The 20,066-nt window shown below is 41.7% G+C and overlaps 1 protein-coding gene across 1 annotated transcript in view; it reads left to right on the forward strand.

The window, feature by feature from the left end:
* LOC102283468 (collagen alpha-4(VI) chain-like) overlaps positions 1-20,066 on the forward strand; it is a 121,320-nt gene that overhangs the window by 24,016 nt on the left and 77,238 nt on the right. The window contains 5 exon segments of the mRNA XM_070364681.1: positions 1,135-1,280; positions 1,422-1,514; positions 4,789-4,842; positions 17,249-17,320; positions 18,386-18,412. Coding sequence (XP_070220782.1) covers positions 1,135-1,280; positions 1,422-1,514; positions 4,789-4,842; positions 17,249-17,320; positions 18,386-18,412 — 392 coding nt within the window.

The raw sequence follows: 20,066 nt of genomic DNA on the forward strand, positions 1-20,066 counted from the left end.
TGAAAAATGTCATGGGTATCTTAGTAGGTATTGCCTTAAATGGAATATTTCTGTGACAACTTGCTTTCAACTGAATTTAATGCATAGATTGCCACTGGAAGTGTAAAATGTTACAGCTTCTCTGGAAAGGAATTGGGAGTATATAACAGAGGACTGCAAATTCTGCCTATCTGCTAGATCTGCAATTCCATTTCTGGGAATTCATTTTAAGGAATACTTAAGAATATGTATACAACTTTTAACCATAAGATTTTACAGTAGCCTGTTTACAATAGCAAAAAGCTAATGGGCATGTGTGTGGGTCTGTGTATCAATTTGATGTTTAAAATATTAATGCTATTATTTGTTCTGAAATTCTATAGTACTTTTTAGTCAAATTTAAAATGTGTTCTTTTCCACATGTTTTCTGTTTTGTGGAAAAATCCAAATGGCCAGTTAGTGCTTGCATGGATAGAAGAAGCTAAGTACCATGTGCAACCTTCAAATCTCAGAGGGGCAGAGTTCCCTGAGGCAGGCCCTTAGGTATAAACAGTATCTTTTTGGTGAACAAAAGCAACAGGAAGCAAAGGTTAAAGAAAAAGAAACAGACCTAAAAGTGGAATCAGAATTGGCTCTTCCCTGCAACAGGACTACCTGCCCTTTGTTGCAAAACTTCTAAATAACCCTGATTCCCCCCTTGCCTGCTTGGAGTAGTTCTCTCCGGGTTACTTGAGATGCTATCTCCTGGGCTTGAAGTTCTAAAAATTCCCACTGAATAAAACATAACTTTTAGGTTGCGAATATTTTTTAAGTTGACAGAAACAAAAAACAGGGGCTACACGAGGGCTCTGAGAGTCCTTTCTGGTTCCTAACTGTTCACCTTTCTAGAGTGAACCTTTCTAGTTCTAGAGTCCTAACTGTTTACCTTTTAGCTGCTGGGATATCAGACCAGTTCTTTAGGAAGGCACGCTGTGAGCTGGCTTTGATTTGAGGAAAAGCAGTTTGAGAAAAAGACAGATGAGGATATAGGAAGGATGGGATGATGATGGGGATCTGGGGATCTGGGGATCTGGGGATCTGGGGATCTGGGGCCAAAACAAGTCAGACTATTTGAAAGACATGCAAGGAAATTGCCCACCTGTTGGTCTTTTGAAGGATTCTCTGGACTCCTGACTATTGGCCTGGAAGGCGTCCATAAATTAGAGGAGCTCCAGGAGCTAGAATTTGGCAGAGGATTTGCGTATAATCAACCTCTGAGCATCACACTGCACAGCCTTCCGAGCATCTTACTGAAGCAACTTGTAAGTTTTCCTTATTTTAAACACCATCCTTTCCTAAAACCTCGAGGGAATTTTGTTTCTTTAGTGTGTAATGTGCCATAGGTTAATACAGCATTGGAAAAAAAAAAAAAAACCAGTATGTGACATGGATTTTGTTTTCAGGACACAATTGTAGAAAGGACATGCTGCAATAGGTATGCAAAGTGCTTTGGAGAGGCCGGGCACAGAGGTGATGGTGGGAGCCCAGGGGGAAAGGTGAGTTCTTGCTGGGTGTGTGTGGGGGAAGGGGAGAGAGGCTTTGTATCCATTACACTCGAGGCCTGTGTTAGGTCTTTAACACACCTTTTCTAACTCTGTCCTTTTAACAGACCTCTTTTACAGGCATAAAATTGGGGCTCAGAGAGGGAACACTGTTTTCCTGAAGTTGCACAGTTACAAAGAGGCATTTTAGGATTTCAACCCCTGTGTCTGCTTGACTCCAAGGCTCATATCCACTATACTGGTGCTGTCTCCTTACATTTATTTGACACTTTCACAGGTTCTACCACCACACAGAAGTTTTCACTTGTCCACAAAATTGTCACTTGTCCAGTATCTGTTTTCTTTGCAGTATTCAAAGCCTCTTCCCCTCTGATCTAATATTCTATTTTATACCAGTAAGCTCTGAGGATAAATACAGTCACTGGTTTACTGGTGGTTGATTTGCCTCTCTCTGTTAATTCTGTAGTTAAGTGATAGGAAAATTACTGCTTACTACTTCTAAGGGAGACTGTCTCATTAGAAATGGTCCTCAGATACCCGGGCACAAGGTTCCATTCTCACAGGACTAGAGCATCATGATGGGTAGATAATCACAAATTCGCATGGAAGGTTGAATCAAACCCTTAGGTTTTTACATTCTCTTTTCGTAAGTGGTTTTCCACGAGATGGAATGAGCTCTTACTGACTTCTTAGATCAATCTTAATTTTGAACAGTGTACAACTTAGCACTAGATTTTTCCCCCCCTCTTATTATTCTTAAATACAGGACTGGAAGGTCAGAAAATCAAGCTTGGGAACCTCTTGATTATTTTTTTAACAACTCTTTTTGAGACCAAAGATGGAAGTGTCCTGAATTCTTGATTTCTCTGCTGTGTCTGTTAGTGCTTGGATGTATTACTTTCCGGAGAAGGCAATGGCACCCCACTCCAGTACTCTTGCCTGGAAAATCCCACAGACGGAGGAACCTGGTGGGCTGCAGTCCATGGGGTCGCTAAGAGTCGGACACGACTGAGCATCTTCACTTTCACTTTTCACGTTCATACATTGGAGAAGGAGGTGGCAGCCCACTCCAGTGTTCTTGCCTGGAGAATCCCAGGGACGGGGGAGCCTGGTGGGCTGCCGTCTATGGGGTCGCACAGAGTTGGACACGACTGAAGCGACTTAGCAGCAGCAGCAGTGTAACTTTCATCTTTGTTAATTATAAATAGGCTTTGGCTCTCATATTTTATTTACTGTCTTTTAGACTTAATAAACATCTCTGGCTATAAAATGGTAAGCCAGACTTCCTTGAGAGGAAATAGTTTGTGTGTTTAGAAATCTAAGAAGACTAAAAATAAAAGAGAGACTAAAGGGCTGACATACAGAAATAAACAACCACTTCTCATAAGTTATATGTGCTCTTGTTGTTCAGTTGCCCAGTTGTGTCCGACTCTGCAGCCACATGGACTGCAGCACGCCAGGCTTCCCTGTCCTTCATCATCTCCTGGAGCTTATTCAAACTCATGTCCATTGAGTCAGTGATGCCATCCAACTATCTCATCCTCTGTTGTCCCCTTCTCCTCCCACCTTCAATCTTTCCCAGCATCAGGGTCTTTTCCAATGAGTCAGCTCTTCACATCAGGTGGCCAAAGTATTGGAGCTTCAGCTTCAGCATCAGTTCTTCCAGTGAATATTCAGGATTGATTTCCTTTAGGATTCACTGGTTTGATATCCTTGCAGTCCAAGGGACTCTAAAAAGTCTTCTCCAACACCATAGTTCAAAAGCATCAATTCTTTGGCGTTCACTTTCTTTATGGTTCAATACCTTTAAACCTGTGGCAGATTCATTTTGATATATGGCAAAACCAATACAATATTGTAAAGTTAAATAAAATAAAATTAAAAAAAATAAAGAATATGCTAATCACAGAAAAAAAATACCTTTAAACTTAAAACTTTAAACCTTAGAGGCTATAACACCTGTAAATCTTATTGACATTTTGTAAAACCAGTTCAAAGCTCTTTAAAGTTTCCCTCAAACATTTAATTTGGACCTATTTTGGCTTGGATTTTCATGATGGAATGGCTTGAAAAGGTGTTTTAGACAAACAAAAATAGGTTGATGTACCAGGCTGTAAAGACAAGCAGGTATTCAAGTTTTCACTTTCAGTTCAGTTCAGTTTAGTTGCTCAGTCGTGTTCAACTCTTTGCAACCCCATGGAGTGCTGCACACCAGGCTTCCCTGTCCAACACAAACTCCTAGAGCTTACTCAAACTTATGTCCACCGAGTCGCTGATGCCATCCAACTATTTCATCCTCTGTCATCCCCTCCTCCTCCCACCTTCAATCTTTCCCAGCATCAGGGTCTTTTCCAATGAGTCAGTTCTTCGCATGAGGTGGCCAAAGTATTGGAGTTTCAGCTTCAACATCAGTCCTTCCAAAGAACACCCAGGACTGGTCTCCTTTAGGATGGACTGGTTGGATCTCCTTGCAGTCCAAGGGACTCTCAAGAGTCTTCTCCAACAGCACAGTTCAAAAGCATCAGTTCTTCAGTGCTCAGCTTTCTTTATAGTCCAACTCTCACATCCATACATGACTACTGGAAAAACTATAGCTTTGACTAGATGGACCTTTGTTGGCAAAGTAATGTCTATGCTTTTAAATATGCCATCTAGGTTGGTCATAACTTTTCTTCCAAGGAGCAAGCATCTTTTAATTTCATGGCTGCAGTCACCATCTGCAGTGATTTTGGAGCCCCAAAAAATAAAATCTGACACTGTTTCCACTGTTTCCCCATCTATTTGCCATGAAGTGATGGGACCAGATGCCATGATCTTAGTTTTCTGAATGTTGAGCTTTAAGCCAACTTTTTCACTCTCTTCTTTCACTTTCAAAGGGTGGTGTCATCTGCATATCTGAGGTTATTGATATTCTCCCGGCAATCTTGATTCCAGCTTGTGCTTCATCCAGCCCAGCGTTTCTCATGATGTACTCTGCATATAAGTTAAACAAGCAGGGGGACAATATAGAGCCTTGACGTGCTCCTCTCCCTATTTGGAACCAGTCTGTTGTTCCATGTCCAGTTCTAGCTGTTTCACTTTAAGACAGGCCAAGAGTATTTGTTTCTATATGTCTCTGTGCATTATGCTTGACATTTAGTAGATTATCAATAAAATGTCAACTCAGTGAGTCAAGGGTGTCTATCAGAAACAATGTTTATTTCATGTAGATTTGAGAAATGCAGGATTTGAAGTCCATGTTATTTGTTTTGACTTCTTTTTTCCTCAGGGAGAGAGGGGTTCTGATGGGTTACCTGGTTATCCTGGTGAAGAAGGTAGTCATGTAAGTACTGAATTTTATTTTTCTCCTTAAAAGAATATGGTAAAAGGGGTCAAATATTAGTCATACTTAATTGCACTTAAGTAATAAATTAAAGAGAACCAAAGCCATTCTTATAAAAAGATCACTCAGGTTCTGTCCTGACTGGCTAAAAAGGTGATGGAGTTATAGTTACCACTGATGGTTTGCATATAACCCTGGATGCATGCTAGGGTGAGGAAAAGTTCGCTAACATGTGATGACCATGGATAACAATGTGTATTGTGGACAGAATTGTCAGCTTGGGGACTGGAGTTTACCGCATTAGAAGTTAAGACTGAAATAATTTAAAATTATTCATTTTATTTTAAAATAACAAAAATAAACCCATTGCAGAAATGACACATTCCTTTATGAAAAAACCCTATATTTTCCAAAATAAAATACTTTAGTGACCGCGTTGTTTTTTGTAGTTTTAACTGTCTTTAATGTCTAACTTACGAGACAGCAGCTGCGCCTCTGTAACTGCTTTTGTACCGAGTCTGTTGCGATGTCGCTTGGTTGTGGACTTCTTAAAAGCTCTGCTATATACTTGGGAGAGAACATGAGTGAAAAAGGAAAGCATAATACTTTAGTGTAGTTGGGAAAACAGTTTTAGCTTTGTGAGTACCCTTTCTCAAAAGGTCTTGGGGACCTGAGGGGTCCCAGGACCAAACTTTTCATACTACAGGCGTACACAGGTATTAATGTTCTAGTCGCTCCACCTAGAATAGCATGTCGCTTTATTATTCTAACATTTAGAATGCTTGAACTTGGAAAGTAAGCAGAAAGTAAAGAAAAATGCTGAGGCCTATGTAAGTGGATCTATTTCTTTGATTACGTTTGTGGGAGAATTGCTCAACTTTGCTTTTTATTTTGTCTTGGTAAACATGGTCTCAGATGTTAGAAATACATTCAGAAACGTGAATTGTGAACTTTGTTATTTTACTTAGCAGTAGTGATAATATTACTTCCTGTTTTTATGATGTTTTAAGAGGTCATCTAAGTGTTATTTATTTTTTTTCTGTTTGGCTTGTGGTTCAGTGAGCCTGGTCAAGCTTAAGAGAATAATTTAAGATCTGACGAACATGTTAGGGCCATTGATACTAATTTCAAACAAATACCGTCTTCAAGCCTGCCTCTGTCTAGGATGGGTGATGATTTTATCCCCATTCTCTAATGTCTTAACACCTTAAAACCAAGACATTTTATAAAGACCCTCTAGTAAAGAGCTAGGAATATAATGTGAGTGGTATGCTGCTGCTGCTGCTGCTGCTAAGTCGCTTCAGTTGTGTCCATCTCTGTGCGACCCCATAGACGGCAGCCCACCAGGCTCCCCCGTCCCTGGGATTCTCCAGTGGTATACATAGTCTTATATAATTAAAATATTTTAAGTAGCTGCCTTAAAGAAAGCTTTAAAAAAAAAAACCAGGTGAAGTTAATTTTAGTAACATTTAACTCAATAAACCCTAAGTGTAATCAGCATGTAATTAACATAAAAGTTGAGATAGCTTACCTTTGAAATCCAGTGTGTGTTTTGTACTTAGATCATATCTCAAAGGAACCAGACATGTTTCAAGCAATCAGTAGCCACCATGTGACAGCATAGCTCAGCAGTGCTTGTCTTCTTTCCATTTCTCACTGGAGAGGTGACTTCTAACCATGTAGTTCTCTGAATGGCTTTTAAAGTTGCTTCCCTGCAAAGCAGGTCAGACTGGACTTAAGGTCAGACTTCTGCCTAACAGCAGAAGCACCACTTGCAGGCGGACAGGTTTCAGAATGTGTCCAGAATTTGTAAGTTCATGTTCAAAGTGTACAAGTCTCTCCGAATCCAAGTTCCTACTGCTCATCTCAAGACAGGTCAAGCCACTGAGAGACAGGTGTTTGGCCAAGAGAGAGCAACTTTTATTTGGAAAGCCAGCAGACTGAGAGAGTGGATTAGTGTCCCACAGAACCATCTTGCCCAGATTTGAGTGCTGTTTCTTTTTATGGGCGGAGAGGGGCAAGTGACGAGGTGAAGGAAAAGAGGTGTATACTGTTGCAAGCCAGATTGGAGGGGTCGTGTTAATTTTCTCTTTCCTGCATCCATTCGTGGGTGGGCCTGGTCAGGATGTTTCCTTTGAGCTAAACAAAGGTATTTTGGCTTAACACAGGAACGGGAGGCAGGGTTAACTGAGACGGGCCATTACGTGTACTTTACGCTCTAGGCAACATCCCTTTGGTGATTAACTTGCAGCAAAAGCCACAGAATGTGAAGGTTATGTTACTGAACCCAAGTCTGTGTGCCCATGCATAGCAAGGCCAGACACTGCATTGAAGTTGGAGCACAGAAAGGTTCATTTCAGGTTAAGCAGGAAGAATGGGCAGATGGTCCCCCCAAACCTGAACTCTCTGAGGGGGTGTGTTTCAGCGAAGTGGTTTAAAAGGCCAGAGAGGGGAGGGTCATCCCACGTGTGTGATCAGTTCTTGCACAATTCTCTGATTGGCTGATAGTGAGGTAACAGGGCTGTTAGGTTAACAATATCAATCCTTAGGCACCAGTAGGTCTAGGGGCTATGTGCTCATGATCATCTAGTAGTTAATTTCTTCCATTTGGTGGTGGTTTTAGCATCTTGAGAACTCGGTAAATATGCTCAAATACCATTATCTAGGTACTGTAGAGAGGAGCTACAACAGAGGGTATGGGGGAGGGATCCATCCCCAGTAGGGTCCTGCTTGGTTACAATGAAAGTAAAAGAAACCCATCCAACGTGGAGTCAGATTTGTTCTTCCCTATTACAGGAAGACAAGTAGCCAACTGTTTCATATATCTATTTCCCCCTGCCCCCAACCCCAACAACAACAACAGCAAGAACACCCATGGTGGTACAAAACAGCAGTCACCCTCTGGGATGCTGGGTGGGGAAACTGAAAAAGGAACTGTTTCCTGCTGTTTGCTGGGTTTCTGTGGTCTCTCCCGCTTCCCTCTGCCCCTCGTTCACTTGCTGCCTGTGCTCAGGCCTGGGACTGGAGGACCGATGCTGAGATGGCTTCCTCTCCATCCCTGGAGGGGCTGAGAGGCAGAAGGGCAGGCTGAGGTGGAGTGGCAAGACTACAGAGTCTCACAGGGAGGGGCCATACAACAGCCAGGGCTGAATCTTGCTGGCCACATTCTGTTGGTTGCGAGGGTGTCACTAAATCCAGACCAGATTCCAGACGGGGTTGGGGGATTAGACTCCTCCTCTTGATGTGGGGGTGAAGGGCCACAGAGCAGAGGAGTGTGGAGGTTTCCTTGTGGCCATCTTTGGAAAATGCAGTCTGCCAGACTCGTGGATGCTGTATATTTTCAAAATTTACCTGTAATGAGGTTTAGGGATTTTGAAGAAAATTAGAGAGACCAAGGGAACATTTCATGCAAAGAGGGGCACAATAAAGGACAGAAGTGGCATGGAGCTAACAAAAGCATATGATATTAAGAAGAGTTATCTTTGAGAAGATAAACAAAATTGACAAACCTTTAGCTAGACTGATCAAGAAAAAAAGAGAGAGGAATCAAATCAACAAGATTAGAAATGAAAAAGGAGAGGTTACAACAGACAATGCAGAAATAAATCATAAGAGACTGTTATGAGCAACTACATGCCAATAAGATGGAAGAAATGGACAGATTCTTAGAAGAGTGTAACCTTCCAAGATTGAATCAGGACAAAATAGAAATTATGAAGACACCATTCACAAGCACCGAAATCGGAACTGTGATAAAAAATCTCCCCAAACACAAAAGCCCAGGACCAGATGGCTTCACAGGCGAATCCTGTCAAACAGTTAGAGAAGCGCTAATGCCTATTCTTCTAAAACTCTTTAAAAAATTGCAGAGGAAGGAACACTTCCAAACTCATTGGCCTCATATCACCTTGATACCAAAACCAGACAAAGACAACACATAAAAAGAAAATTACAGGCCAATATCACTGATGAACATAGATGCAAAAATCCTCAACAAAATTCTCACAACAGAGTTCAACAACACATTAAAAAGATCATACACCATGATCAAGTTGGTTTATGCCAGTTATGCAAGGATTCTTCAATATATGCCAAGCTATCAATGTGATACATCATATTAACAAACTGAAAGATAAAAGCCATACGATAGTCTCTATAGATGCAGAAAAAGCCTTTGACAAAATCCAGTACCCATTCATGATAAAAACTCTTAAAAAAATGGGCATAGAAGGAATCTTCCTCCGCATAGTAAAGGCCATATATGTTAAACTCACAGCAAATATTATTCTTAATGGTGAAAAACTGACACATTCCCTCTAAGATCAGGAATAAGACAAGGATGTCCACTCTCACCACTATTATTCAACATAGTTTTGGAAGTCCTAGCTATGGCAATCAGAGAAGAAAAAGAAATAAAATGTATCCAGGTTGGAAAAGAAGAAGTAAAAATCTCACTGTTGGCAGATGACATGATACTAAACATAAAAACCCTGAAGACAGTATCAGAAAATTGCTAGAGTTAATCAGTGAAGTTAGCAAAGTTGCAGGATACAAAATCAGTACACAGAAACCACTTGCATTCCTATACACTGACAATGAAAAATCAGAAAGAGAAATTAAGGAGTCAATCCCATTCACCATTCCTAGAAGAATAAAATATCTAGAAATAAACCCACCTGAGGAGACAAAAGAGCTGTACACAGAAAACTATAAGACACTGATGAAAGAAATCAAAGATGACACAAACAGATGGAGAGATACTCTATGTTCCTGGGTTGGAAGACTCAATATCGTGAAAATGACTATACTACCAAATGCAATCTACAGATTCAATGTGATCCCTATCAAATCACCAATGGCATTTTTCACAGAACTAGAATAAAAAAAAAATCTCACAGTTCATATGGAAACACATAAGACCCTGAATACCCAAAGCAATCTTGAGAAAGAAGAGTAGAACTGGAGGAATCAACCTTCCTAACTTCAGACTATACTACAAATCTACAAGATAGTATACTGTCTTAAAAACAGAAATATAGACCATTGGAACAAGATAGAAAGCCCAGAGATAAACCCACATATCTATGGGTACCTTATTTTTGACAGAGGAGGCAAGAATACACAACAGGGCAATGATAGGCTCTTCAATAAGTGGTGCTGGGAAAACTGGACAGCTACATGTAAAAGAATGAAATTAGAACACTTCCTAACACCACACACAAAGATAAACTCAAGATGGATTAAAGACCTAAATTCAAGACCAGAAACTATAAAACTCTTAGAGGAAAACATAGGCAGGACACTCTATGACATAAATCACAGCAAGATCCTCTATGATCCCCCCTCCTAGAGAAATGGAAATAAAAACAAAAATAAACAAGTGGGACCTAATTAAACTTAAAAACTTTTGCACTGCGAAAAAAACTATAAACAAGGTGAAAAGACAACCCTCAGAACGGGAGAAAATAATAGCAAATGAAACAACTGTCAAAGGATTAATTTCCAAAATATACAAGCAGTTCACAGAAGTCAATACCGGGAAAAAACAACCCAATCAAAAAGTGGGAAAAAGACCGAAACAGACATTTCTCTGAAGGAGGCCTACAGATGGCTAATAAATGCACAAAAAGATGCTCAACATTGCTTATTATTAGAGCAATGCAAATCAAAACACATTGAGATATCACCTCACACCAGTAAGAATGGCCATTATCAAAAAGTCAACAAACAATAAATGATGAAGAGGGTGTGGAGAAAAGGGAACTTTCTTGCATTGTTGGTGGGAATGAAAACTGCTACAGCCACTATGATTACAACAGTTACTCTGGAACAATGGACTGGTTCCAAACTGGGAAAGGAGTACATCAAGGCTGTATTTTGTCACTCTGCTTATTTTACTTTTATGCAGAGTACATCACGTGAAATGCTGAGCTGGATGAAGTTCAAGCTGGAATCAAGGTTGCTGGGAGAAGTATCAAAAACGTCATATATGCCACCGTAATGGCAGAAATCAAAGAGGTACTAAAGAGCCACTTGATGAAGATGAGAGGAGAGTGAATAAGCTGACTTAAAACTCAACATTCAAAAAGTGACAATTGTGTCATCCAGTCCCATCACTTCATGGCAAATAGATGGGGAAAAAAATGGAAAGAGTGACTGACTTTATTTTCTTGGGCTCCAAAATCACTGGGACTAGTGACTACAGCCATGAAATTAAAAGATGCTTGCTCCTTGGAAGAAAAGCTTTGAAAAACCTAGATAGTGTATTACAAAGCAGAGGCATCCCTTTGCTGACTAAGGTCCATAAGATGAACGTCAAAGCTATGTTTTTTCCAGTATTTACTATGGGTGTGAGAGTTGGACCATAAGGAAGGCTGAGCATTGAAGAATTGATGCTTTCAAACTGTGGTGTTGGAGAAGACTCTTGAAAATTCCTTGGATAGCATGGAAATCAAACCAGTCAATCCTAAAGAAAATCAACCCTGAATATTCATTGAAAGAACTGATGCTGAAACTCTAATACTTTGGCCACCTGATGTGAAGAACTGACTTATTGGAAAACACCTTGATGCTGGGAAAGATGGAGGGTAGGAGGAGAGGAGGCGATAGATGATGAGATGGTTGGATGGCATCATCTACTCAGTGGACATGAGTTTGAGCAACTTCAGGAGATAGTCAAAGACAGGGAAGCCTGGCGTGCTGCAGTCCATGTGGTAGCAAAGAGTTGGACAGGACTGAGTGACTGAACAACCTATAATGAGATGGTGGTTTACTAGGCACAGATCAAGTCTTTGTTTATGTCAAATTAGTCAGATTATCCAAAGTCACAAAAAATACATTACTTCCATAGTAACAAAAACAGGTAACATTTGTTGAGAGCTTCCTACCTGCCAGAGGCACCACACTATACATTGTATATACATTTTTTCTTTTCATTTGCAACATAAGATACTTTTTCTTCTTCTAATTCCATTTTTTCATGTAATAACTTGCACCAGTCCAACATTTGAAAAGCTTTTAGTGATGTAATTCTTTCCATTAAGTCATGACTATAATTGTTAGCTTTAATAAAGCAACTGCTGTGAGCAATAGAACACCAATTTTTAAACAGGATAGAACTAAATTCTGAATGAGAAACTCAGTAAGCCTGAATTTTCTTCTCCAAACAATTTAACATATATGCCCATTTTAAGACAATTCCTATTTTCTCCTGCATTGTACGCAGACGCTTTTCCATCTGAGCCACCAGGGAAGTTGTTATTTTCTTACGAGAACATCCTAAAATTCTTTTGCCCAGTTAGAAAATGTGAACTTATAGATATGTAGGTGAATGAGACCAATGTCTACTTATAATATTTAACTTAGTTACACATAAACATTTTAAAGTCTTTCATTATGTTAAAAAGTATTCTAAATTAGAAATTATGCTTTTTCTCCTTCTCATGTTTTTATCAAACCATTTTATTAAAAATTCTTCCCATATAGTTTCTCTGTCAGTTACTTCAGCATTATTGAAGCTGCTTCTTGGAAGCTTCTCACCTGGCTTTCTAGAGTATATTGTGTTCACTTTTAAGTCTGTTTTTGAAGACTGTCCTTACAAATTTTAGGTTCAGCTTCAAAAACCCTTTGCCTCACTTTTATTCTAAGAATATTTTTATGGTTTCCACTGTGTAATCACAAATTTATTGTTTGTAAAAGTGACTGTTACAAGTCTTATTTCAAGGGGTGTGCCCGGGTACTTCAGTCATGTTTAACTCCTTGCGACCCTGGGGACTGTAGCCCTCCAGGCTCCTCTGTCCATGAGGATTCTCCAGGCAAGAATACCGGAGTGAGTTGCCATGCCCTCCTGCAGGGGAGCTTCCCATCCCAGGGATTAAACTCTTGTCTCTTACGTCTTTTGCACTGGCAGGCAGGTTCTTTACCACTAGTGCCAGGTTTCATGGTAGCTAACATTTTAAATTGTCATAATCTCTGTTAGAGTTCCTTACCACCCGCCCTTTTTTTCCTTTTTAAACTAATCTGCTGGGTGACCTCCATAAACACCCCATAAATATCTCAAATTAACTCTGACTGGGTGCCAATGCAATGCTGTTCAAAGTAATGTAATGGAGAGAGTCTTCTAAATATGAGAAACTTTGTAAAGACTTTGGAAGATTCAAATTTACGAATACTCTTTTCTGAGGACTAATTTTGAAAAAAAGAAAAAAAAACACACAATCATGTAGTACATCAAGTGGAACTTCAGAAAATAAAAATAGAAGTCATAGGAGTGGGGGGTCTTTTCCTTCACACGTTTCTTTCTAATTTTTAATTGTGGTAAAATACACATAAAATCAACTTTATATCGTCACCATTTTTAACCGTTCAGCTTAGTGGTGGTAAGTGCATCCATGTTGTGCGGTCATCCCCACCATCCTTCTCCAGAAAGCTTTCCATTTTGCAAGCTGGAACTCTGTACCTATTAAATGCTAACTCCACAGCTTCTCTCTGCTCAGTTCCTGGCAACCACTATTCTACTCTGTCTCTATGAAGTTGACTACCCTAAGTGCCTCATTAAATAGAATCTTACAGTGTTTTTTGCCGGGGACCAGCCCCAGCTGGTCCAGGGTATTCAAAGCGGGGACAGCATCAGTGACCTATTTATTTAAATATTTTATCAAAGATATAAAGAGTAATAGGATGAGGATAGCTCAGTAGGAAAATTTAGTGGAGAAAAGAGGCTGAGTAGCTTGGTTTACGCTGGAGACCAATAAAACTTCAAGACAAGAAGCTTGCACCACTTACGTAGGCTGTAGGTGTCCTTCCGTTCTCCTGAAGGAGAGGAGACACTGAGCCCTCCCTGGTCGGATCTTAGAAGCCCAGGCATAATTAGCAAGCATGGCAGGTTCCGCGCTCCAGATGGAGACTCAGCCAGAATTTCAGAGAGCGCGCGACATGGGGAGACCAAGTTTCAGTGAACAAGGCCCGCACTTTATTTTCCAAAGTAGTTTTTATACCTTAAGTTGTGCATAGAGGATAATGGGGGAAGGGGTGGAGTCATGCAAGGACAGCAGTTCCTGGTCCTAATGAGCAAAGGTCAGTTTTCATTCCAATCCTAAATAAAGGCAATGCCAAAGAATGCTCAAACTACTGCACTATTGCACTCATCTCACATGCTAGTAAAGTAATGCTCAAAATTCTCCAAGCCAGGCTTCAGCAATACGTGAACCGTGAACTTCCTGATGTTCAAGCTGGTTTTAGAAAAGGCAGAGGAACCAGAAATCAAATTGCCAACATCCGCTGGATCATCGGAAAAGCAAGAGAGTTCCAGAAAAACATTTATTTCTGCTTTATTGACTATGCCAAAGCCTTTGACCGTGTGGATCACAATAAACTGTGGAAAATTCTGAAAGAGATGGGAATACCAGACCACCTGACCTGCCTCTTGAGAAATGTGTATGCAGGTCAGGAAGCAACAGTTAGAACTGGACATGGAACAACAAACTGGTTCCAAATAGGAAAAGGAGTACGTCAAGGTTGTATATTGTCACCCTGCTTTATTTAACTTATATGCAGAGTACATCATGAGAAACGCTGGACTAGAAGAAACACAAGCTGGAATCAAGATTTCCGGGAGAAATATCAATAACCTCAGATATGCAGATGACACCACCCTTATGGCAGAAAGTGAAGAGGAACTACAAAGCCTCTTGATGAAAGTGAAAGTGGAGAGTGAAAAAGTTGGCTTAAAGCTCAACATTCAGAAAATGAAGATCATGGCATCTGGTCCCATCACTTCATGGGAAATAGATGGGGAAACAGTGGAAACAGTGTCAACAGTGTCAGACTTTATTTTTCTGGGCTCCAAAATCACTGCAGATGGTGACTGCAGCCATGAAATTAAAAGACACTTACTCCTTGGAAGGAGAGTTATGACCAACCTAGATAGCATACTCAAAAGCAGAGACATTACTTTGCCAACAAAGGTTCGTCTAGTCAAGGCTATGGTTTTTCCTGTGGTCATGTATGGATGTGAGAGTTGGACTGTGAAGAAAGCTGAGCGCCGAAGAATTGATGCTTTTGAAGTGTGGTGTTGGAGAAGACTCTTGAGAGTCCCTTGGACTGCAAGGAGATCCAACCAGTCCATTCTGAAGGAGATCAGTCCTGGGATTTCTTTGGAGGGAATGATGCTAAAGCTGAAACTCCAGTACTTTGGCTACCTCATGGGAAGAGTTGACTCATTGGAAAAGACTGTGATGCTGGGAGGGATTGGGGGCAGGAGGAGAAGGGGATGACAGAGGATGAGATGGCTGGATGGCATCACTGACTCGATGGACATGAGTCTGAGTGAACTCTGGGTGTTGGTGATGGACAGGGAGGCCTGGAGTGCTGCGATTCATGGGGTCTCAAAGGATCGGACACGACTGAGTGACTGAACTGAACTGAACTGAACTGAACTGAAGAGAACATTTCCATGAGTAAGATGTACTGGTTTGTTGAGACATTATCCTTTCAAGCTTTGGGTCTTAGGCAGAGCCTACTTGAAGAAAAGCAGATTCCAAGGCAAATACATAGTTCATTAACATAGCTTAAGAAGAACATTTCCATAAGAAAAACGCATTCGTTAGCTAAAGGTTTGAGAAAAGTTTAGGCGGAACCAGGAATCATCATGACAGCACAGGATTTAAAAGAAACCTCCTTTTAGTTTTGTAGAGAGAAGGGGAAAAAAAATCTGACACTTGTGGTTTGTGCAGGAGACACAGGAGACCTGGGTTAGATCCCTGGGTTGGGAAGACCCCTGGAGGAGGAGATGGCAAGCCCACTCCAGTATTCTTGCCTGGGAAATCCCATGGACAGAGGAGCCTGGCGGGGTACAGTCCATGGGATTGCAGAGTCAGACGCGACTGAGCATGCACACACAGGCATGGGAAGGTAGCGTTCCCTGAGAGAGGCCGCTATGCCCAATTTATAGGCGACATCCTTTAGTGATTTACTTGTGTGTATGGGGGTGTGTGTTAAGCCACTTCATTCAGGCCTGACTCTTTGCAGCTTTATGGACTGTAGCCCACCCACTGGGCTCCTCTGCCCATGGGAGTCTCCAGGCAAGAATGATAAGTGGGCTGCCTCTCCCTCTTCCAGGGGATCTTGCAGACCCGGGGAAGAACCTGCATCTCTCCTGCCTCCTGAATTGGCAGGTAGGCTCTTTACCACTAGTGCCACCTGGAAAGCCCTGTACTGGTAACAGAATACCAGGTTCCTTCTCTATTACACTAGGGTCCAAACCCAGGTCCTTTCATTTCAGACCCAGAGTACCTCTCATGTTCCCATGTTCCCTTCTACTGTCTGGGCAGTGTTTGTAGGGAAGTTATCTGGCCTCATTAAGTCAAAGTTAGCTGTTCATACGGAGAAGGCAATGGCAACCCACTCCAGTACTCTTGCCTGGAAAATCCCACGGATGGAGGAGCCTCATGGGCTGCAGTCCATGGGGTCACGAAGAGTCAGACATGACTGAGCTACTTCACTTTCACTTTTCACTTTCATGCATTGGAAAAGGAAATGGCAACCCACTCCAGCATTCTTGCCTGGAGAATCCCAAGGACGGAGGAGCATGGTAGGCTGCTTTCTACGGGGTCGCACAGACTCGGACACGACTGAAGCGACTTAGCAGCAGCAGCTGTTCATATTTGCAGACCTTCTTTTGATGAAAGTCTCATGGGATATACACTACTTTTTACTTTACCTTGAATCAGTTCGGCAAAAGGCATGATAGTTACCATCCCCCTTTGCCTCCAGTATTAGATCAAGAGGTCATATTAGTTGGTAGGATTCAGAAAGTCATTCTTCAAGTCTTGATTGGACGATACTGTGTGCCAGGCAGTATGCTTATGGCTGGAAACCCAGAGACAAAGAAATGAGACGTTGTCCTTGTCTCTAAGAACTCATATTACAGCAGGAATATAACACGGAAAACAGATAGTGACACAGTATAGCAGAAACAGCTTCTCAGGAGGAGAGGTGATACATGGTTTACACCTTAGGGGTGAGCGGGATTTCACCAAGATGAGAGAGTTAAACAGTGTGGTTTATTCTCTGTGGAGCACAAGGAAACGTTCATCCAGTTTTGGCTGCCTGGAGGAAATGTTCAAACACACCTTCTGTTTTGTTTGAGTGCTTAAGTTTTCCCAAAGTGGCTTGACTGAACGGATTAAAAATCTAGATAATTTGGAGTCATCAGTGTGGGCAGTTGCTGGATGAACATTCTGATTGCCTTGCAGGTGATCCGATTGGGTCTTTGAGGATGTGAAAGGACTTGTAAGGATCGTGTTGTATTTTAGTCACTCGGATGGCCGTTACCGCTAGCTGGAGCCGATTGGGTGGTGGTTGAGATAGCTGCTGGATTGTCTCTATGTGTGTCATTATTCCACAGGGAGAAAGAGGCCCCCGAGGCCTTTCTGGACCCCGAGGTGAGGAAGGTTGCTGGGGTACACGAGGTGCCAAGGTGAGTGTGACCTTGAGCTGCGGCATTCTTTCCTTGTCTCTGTTTTATCCCTTGAGTTTAAGGAAAATCTTAATTCTTCAACATAGCTGTGATGTTTTCACTCTTCTCACAGGGAGGGTTTCCTAGAAGTAGAAGTAGAGCCTGAGAAAAGGAATCCAGTGTAAATAGTTTGTTGGGAGGGAACCAAAGTAAACACTGGTAGTGGAGTATGAGATGCGGAGAAGTGAGATGGAAGGGAAGGTGGCCTCAAAAGGCTGCCTTGTTCAGTAACCACTGTGGGTGGACGGAGCTTAATTCTGCTGGGGAACCATGGGAGCCGGCGTGGAGCAAATGTGCACTTCAGTGTTATCCCACTCCAGGGTGAGGGGGTGGGGTATTCATGTACCCAAATGCTATCAGGCATTAGCTGAGGGTTGCTCTCAAGGGGCATTAATTCCCCAGTACTTCTGGACCGCCTTGTGTGTGGACCCGCTCTGGCTCCAGGAAAGAACCCTCAGGAGATGAGTCACAGAACTGGCAGCTGGAGGCGGGGCTTGAGACCCTTAAAACATTAAAGGCTGATGGGTGGGGCATCATTGCCTTAAATGTTTCCTAACTTTCCAGGATTAGACAGTCTTCTTCAGTAAGGCTAGAAAGTCTTGTCTGCAACTTCAGAGTCCTATAGAGTTCTTCTGATCACAATGACCATATTCTGCATATTCTAATGTTTCTCTTTCAATGAATTTATGCTGTTGTTCCTGGAAGCCTTCTCATGCTTGTTATTCAGTGTATTCTCAATTTTGTGCAACAAAGTGTGACTGTTATAAGTGGAAGGTCACTACTGTTTCCAGCTCAGCCCTTACTGTGTGAGGAGTGGCAAGATGCAATTTTCTTCACATCACAGGTGCAGGGAAGTGGTAGTGATCAGAAGGCTGCAATGTCCATTATGGTTACTGGAGGAGGAACCTTCATTTTGATCTAAAAAATTACATTTTCTTGAAATTAGGGACATATGGTTCTCTAAGTGAAACAATAGTTTAAAAGCCTCATTCAATCTCAGTCATTTTTATTTCTTCTTAACTTTAGGGAGCAAGAGGATTTTCAGGAGAAAAAGTGAGTGACCTTCCTTACTCTTTTAAAACTGGAGAACTGACTCTTTGGGAAACATGATAATGAATTCACTTGTTTTTCCTTCCTTGAGTGAGGTGGGACTTAAAACTTTCAGAAAAGGGAATATGTCAAAAAAAAAAAAAGGGGGGGGATATGTCAGATGCCATTAATGGCCAAACTGCCACGCTAATGAATGGCTAATTGTAAGGCATGTATTTCAGGCTCACGGCCTGGATCTGTATAACTTTTAAGCCTTGCTAATTCTGTAAAAATTGAGCCATCTGTTTGTCATGTTTATTTGGAAGAGTTGGTCCTGAATTCAAGGCATGGTCAAGCTCGGTGTCAAGTAGGAGAGAGATGCTAGCACACAGCTGCAAAGGAGCTGGCATAGTAGGGAATGGCTGTGTATTCAGAAGCAAAGTATCCATTTGCTTGTCCATTCATTCAGAAAAATTTATTAGGTTCCTCCTCTGTTCCCCACATTACCCTTGGGAATGGTTACAAAGTGGTGAAAAGTCAAACAATGGCTGATAGGTATCAGGTCTCCTGGTACCACTGACCCACCCCTATAGCCTGTGCCCAACACAGCATGTAATTTTAGCCCAGCAGTTTCGTGTGCTCATATTCATTCTCTAACTCAGCCATATGTTTGCTAAAAAAAATGCCTGAAACTTGATTTCCTTGTGTGGCCAGTAGGAGTAAATCAACCAACCATCCCACATATGTGACATGCATCTTATTCTGCTTGCTGCTGCTGCTGCTGCTGCTAAGTCGCTTCAGTCGTGTCCGACTCTGTGCGACCCCATAGACAGCAGCCCACCAGGCTCCGCCGTCCCTGGGATTTTCCAGGCAAGAACACTGGAGTGGGTTGCCATTTCCTTCTCCAATGCATGAAAGTGAAAAGTGAAGTGAAGTCACTGAGTCTTGTCCGACTCTTAGTGACCCCATGGACTGCAGCCTATCAGGCTCCTCCGTCCACGGGATTTTCCAGGCAAGAGTACTGGAGTGGGGTGCCATTGCCTTCTTCATTATTCTGCTTGCAGAACTTCAAATATTTTTCTTCAAAAGATGCTTTATAAACTATTTTCTTCAAAAGAGTTTCCCTGGTGGCTTAGATGGTAAAGTGTCTGCCTACAATGCAGGAGACCCGGGTTCAATCCCTGGGTTGGGAAGATCCTCTGGAGAAGGAAATGGCAACCCACCCCAGTACTCTTGCCTGGAAAACCCCAAGGATGGAGGAGCCAGGTAGGCTACAGTCCATGGGGTTGCAAAGAGTCGGACACGACTGAGCAACTTCATTCACTGAGATACTTGGCAAAATGAAGGATCCATAATTTGAAAGTGATGGAATGCTTGATGAACCATCACAATACAGCTGCCGGTTTTTACTTTCATCACGAGTTAGCCCCCGTGTTTCAGTTCTTTTCTAAAGAAGTTTTTTTTTTTTTTTTTAAGTCTTTCAAACTGCATACATATGTATACACACTCATTTAATTCCTACTTCTTCTGGAATCATCCAAGTTTCCATTATGCAGATTAATTCAGGGATATTTGCCAGTCTTTTTAAACTAAAAAAATAGTGGCATATTCTCAGATGCTTTTGTGTGCCTTCAGTTCAGTTCAGTCGCTCAGTCGTGTCTGACTCTGCTATCCCATG

The sequence above is a fragment of the Bos mutus genome, chromosome 1, assembly GCF_027580195.1.
Source record: "Bos mutus isolate GX-2022 chromosome 1, NWIPB_WYAK_1.1, whole genome shotgun sequence".
Lineage (NCBI taxonomy): Eukaryota > Metazoa > Chordata > Mammalia > Artiodactyla > Bovidae > Bos > Bos mutus.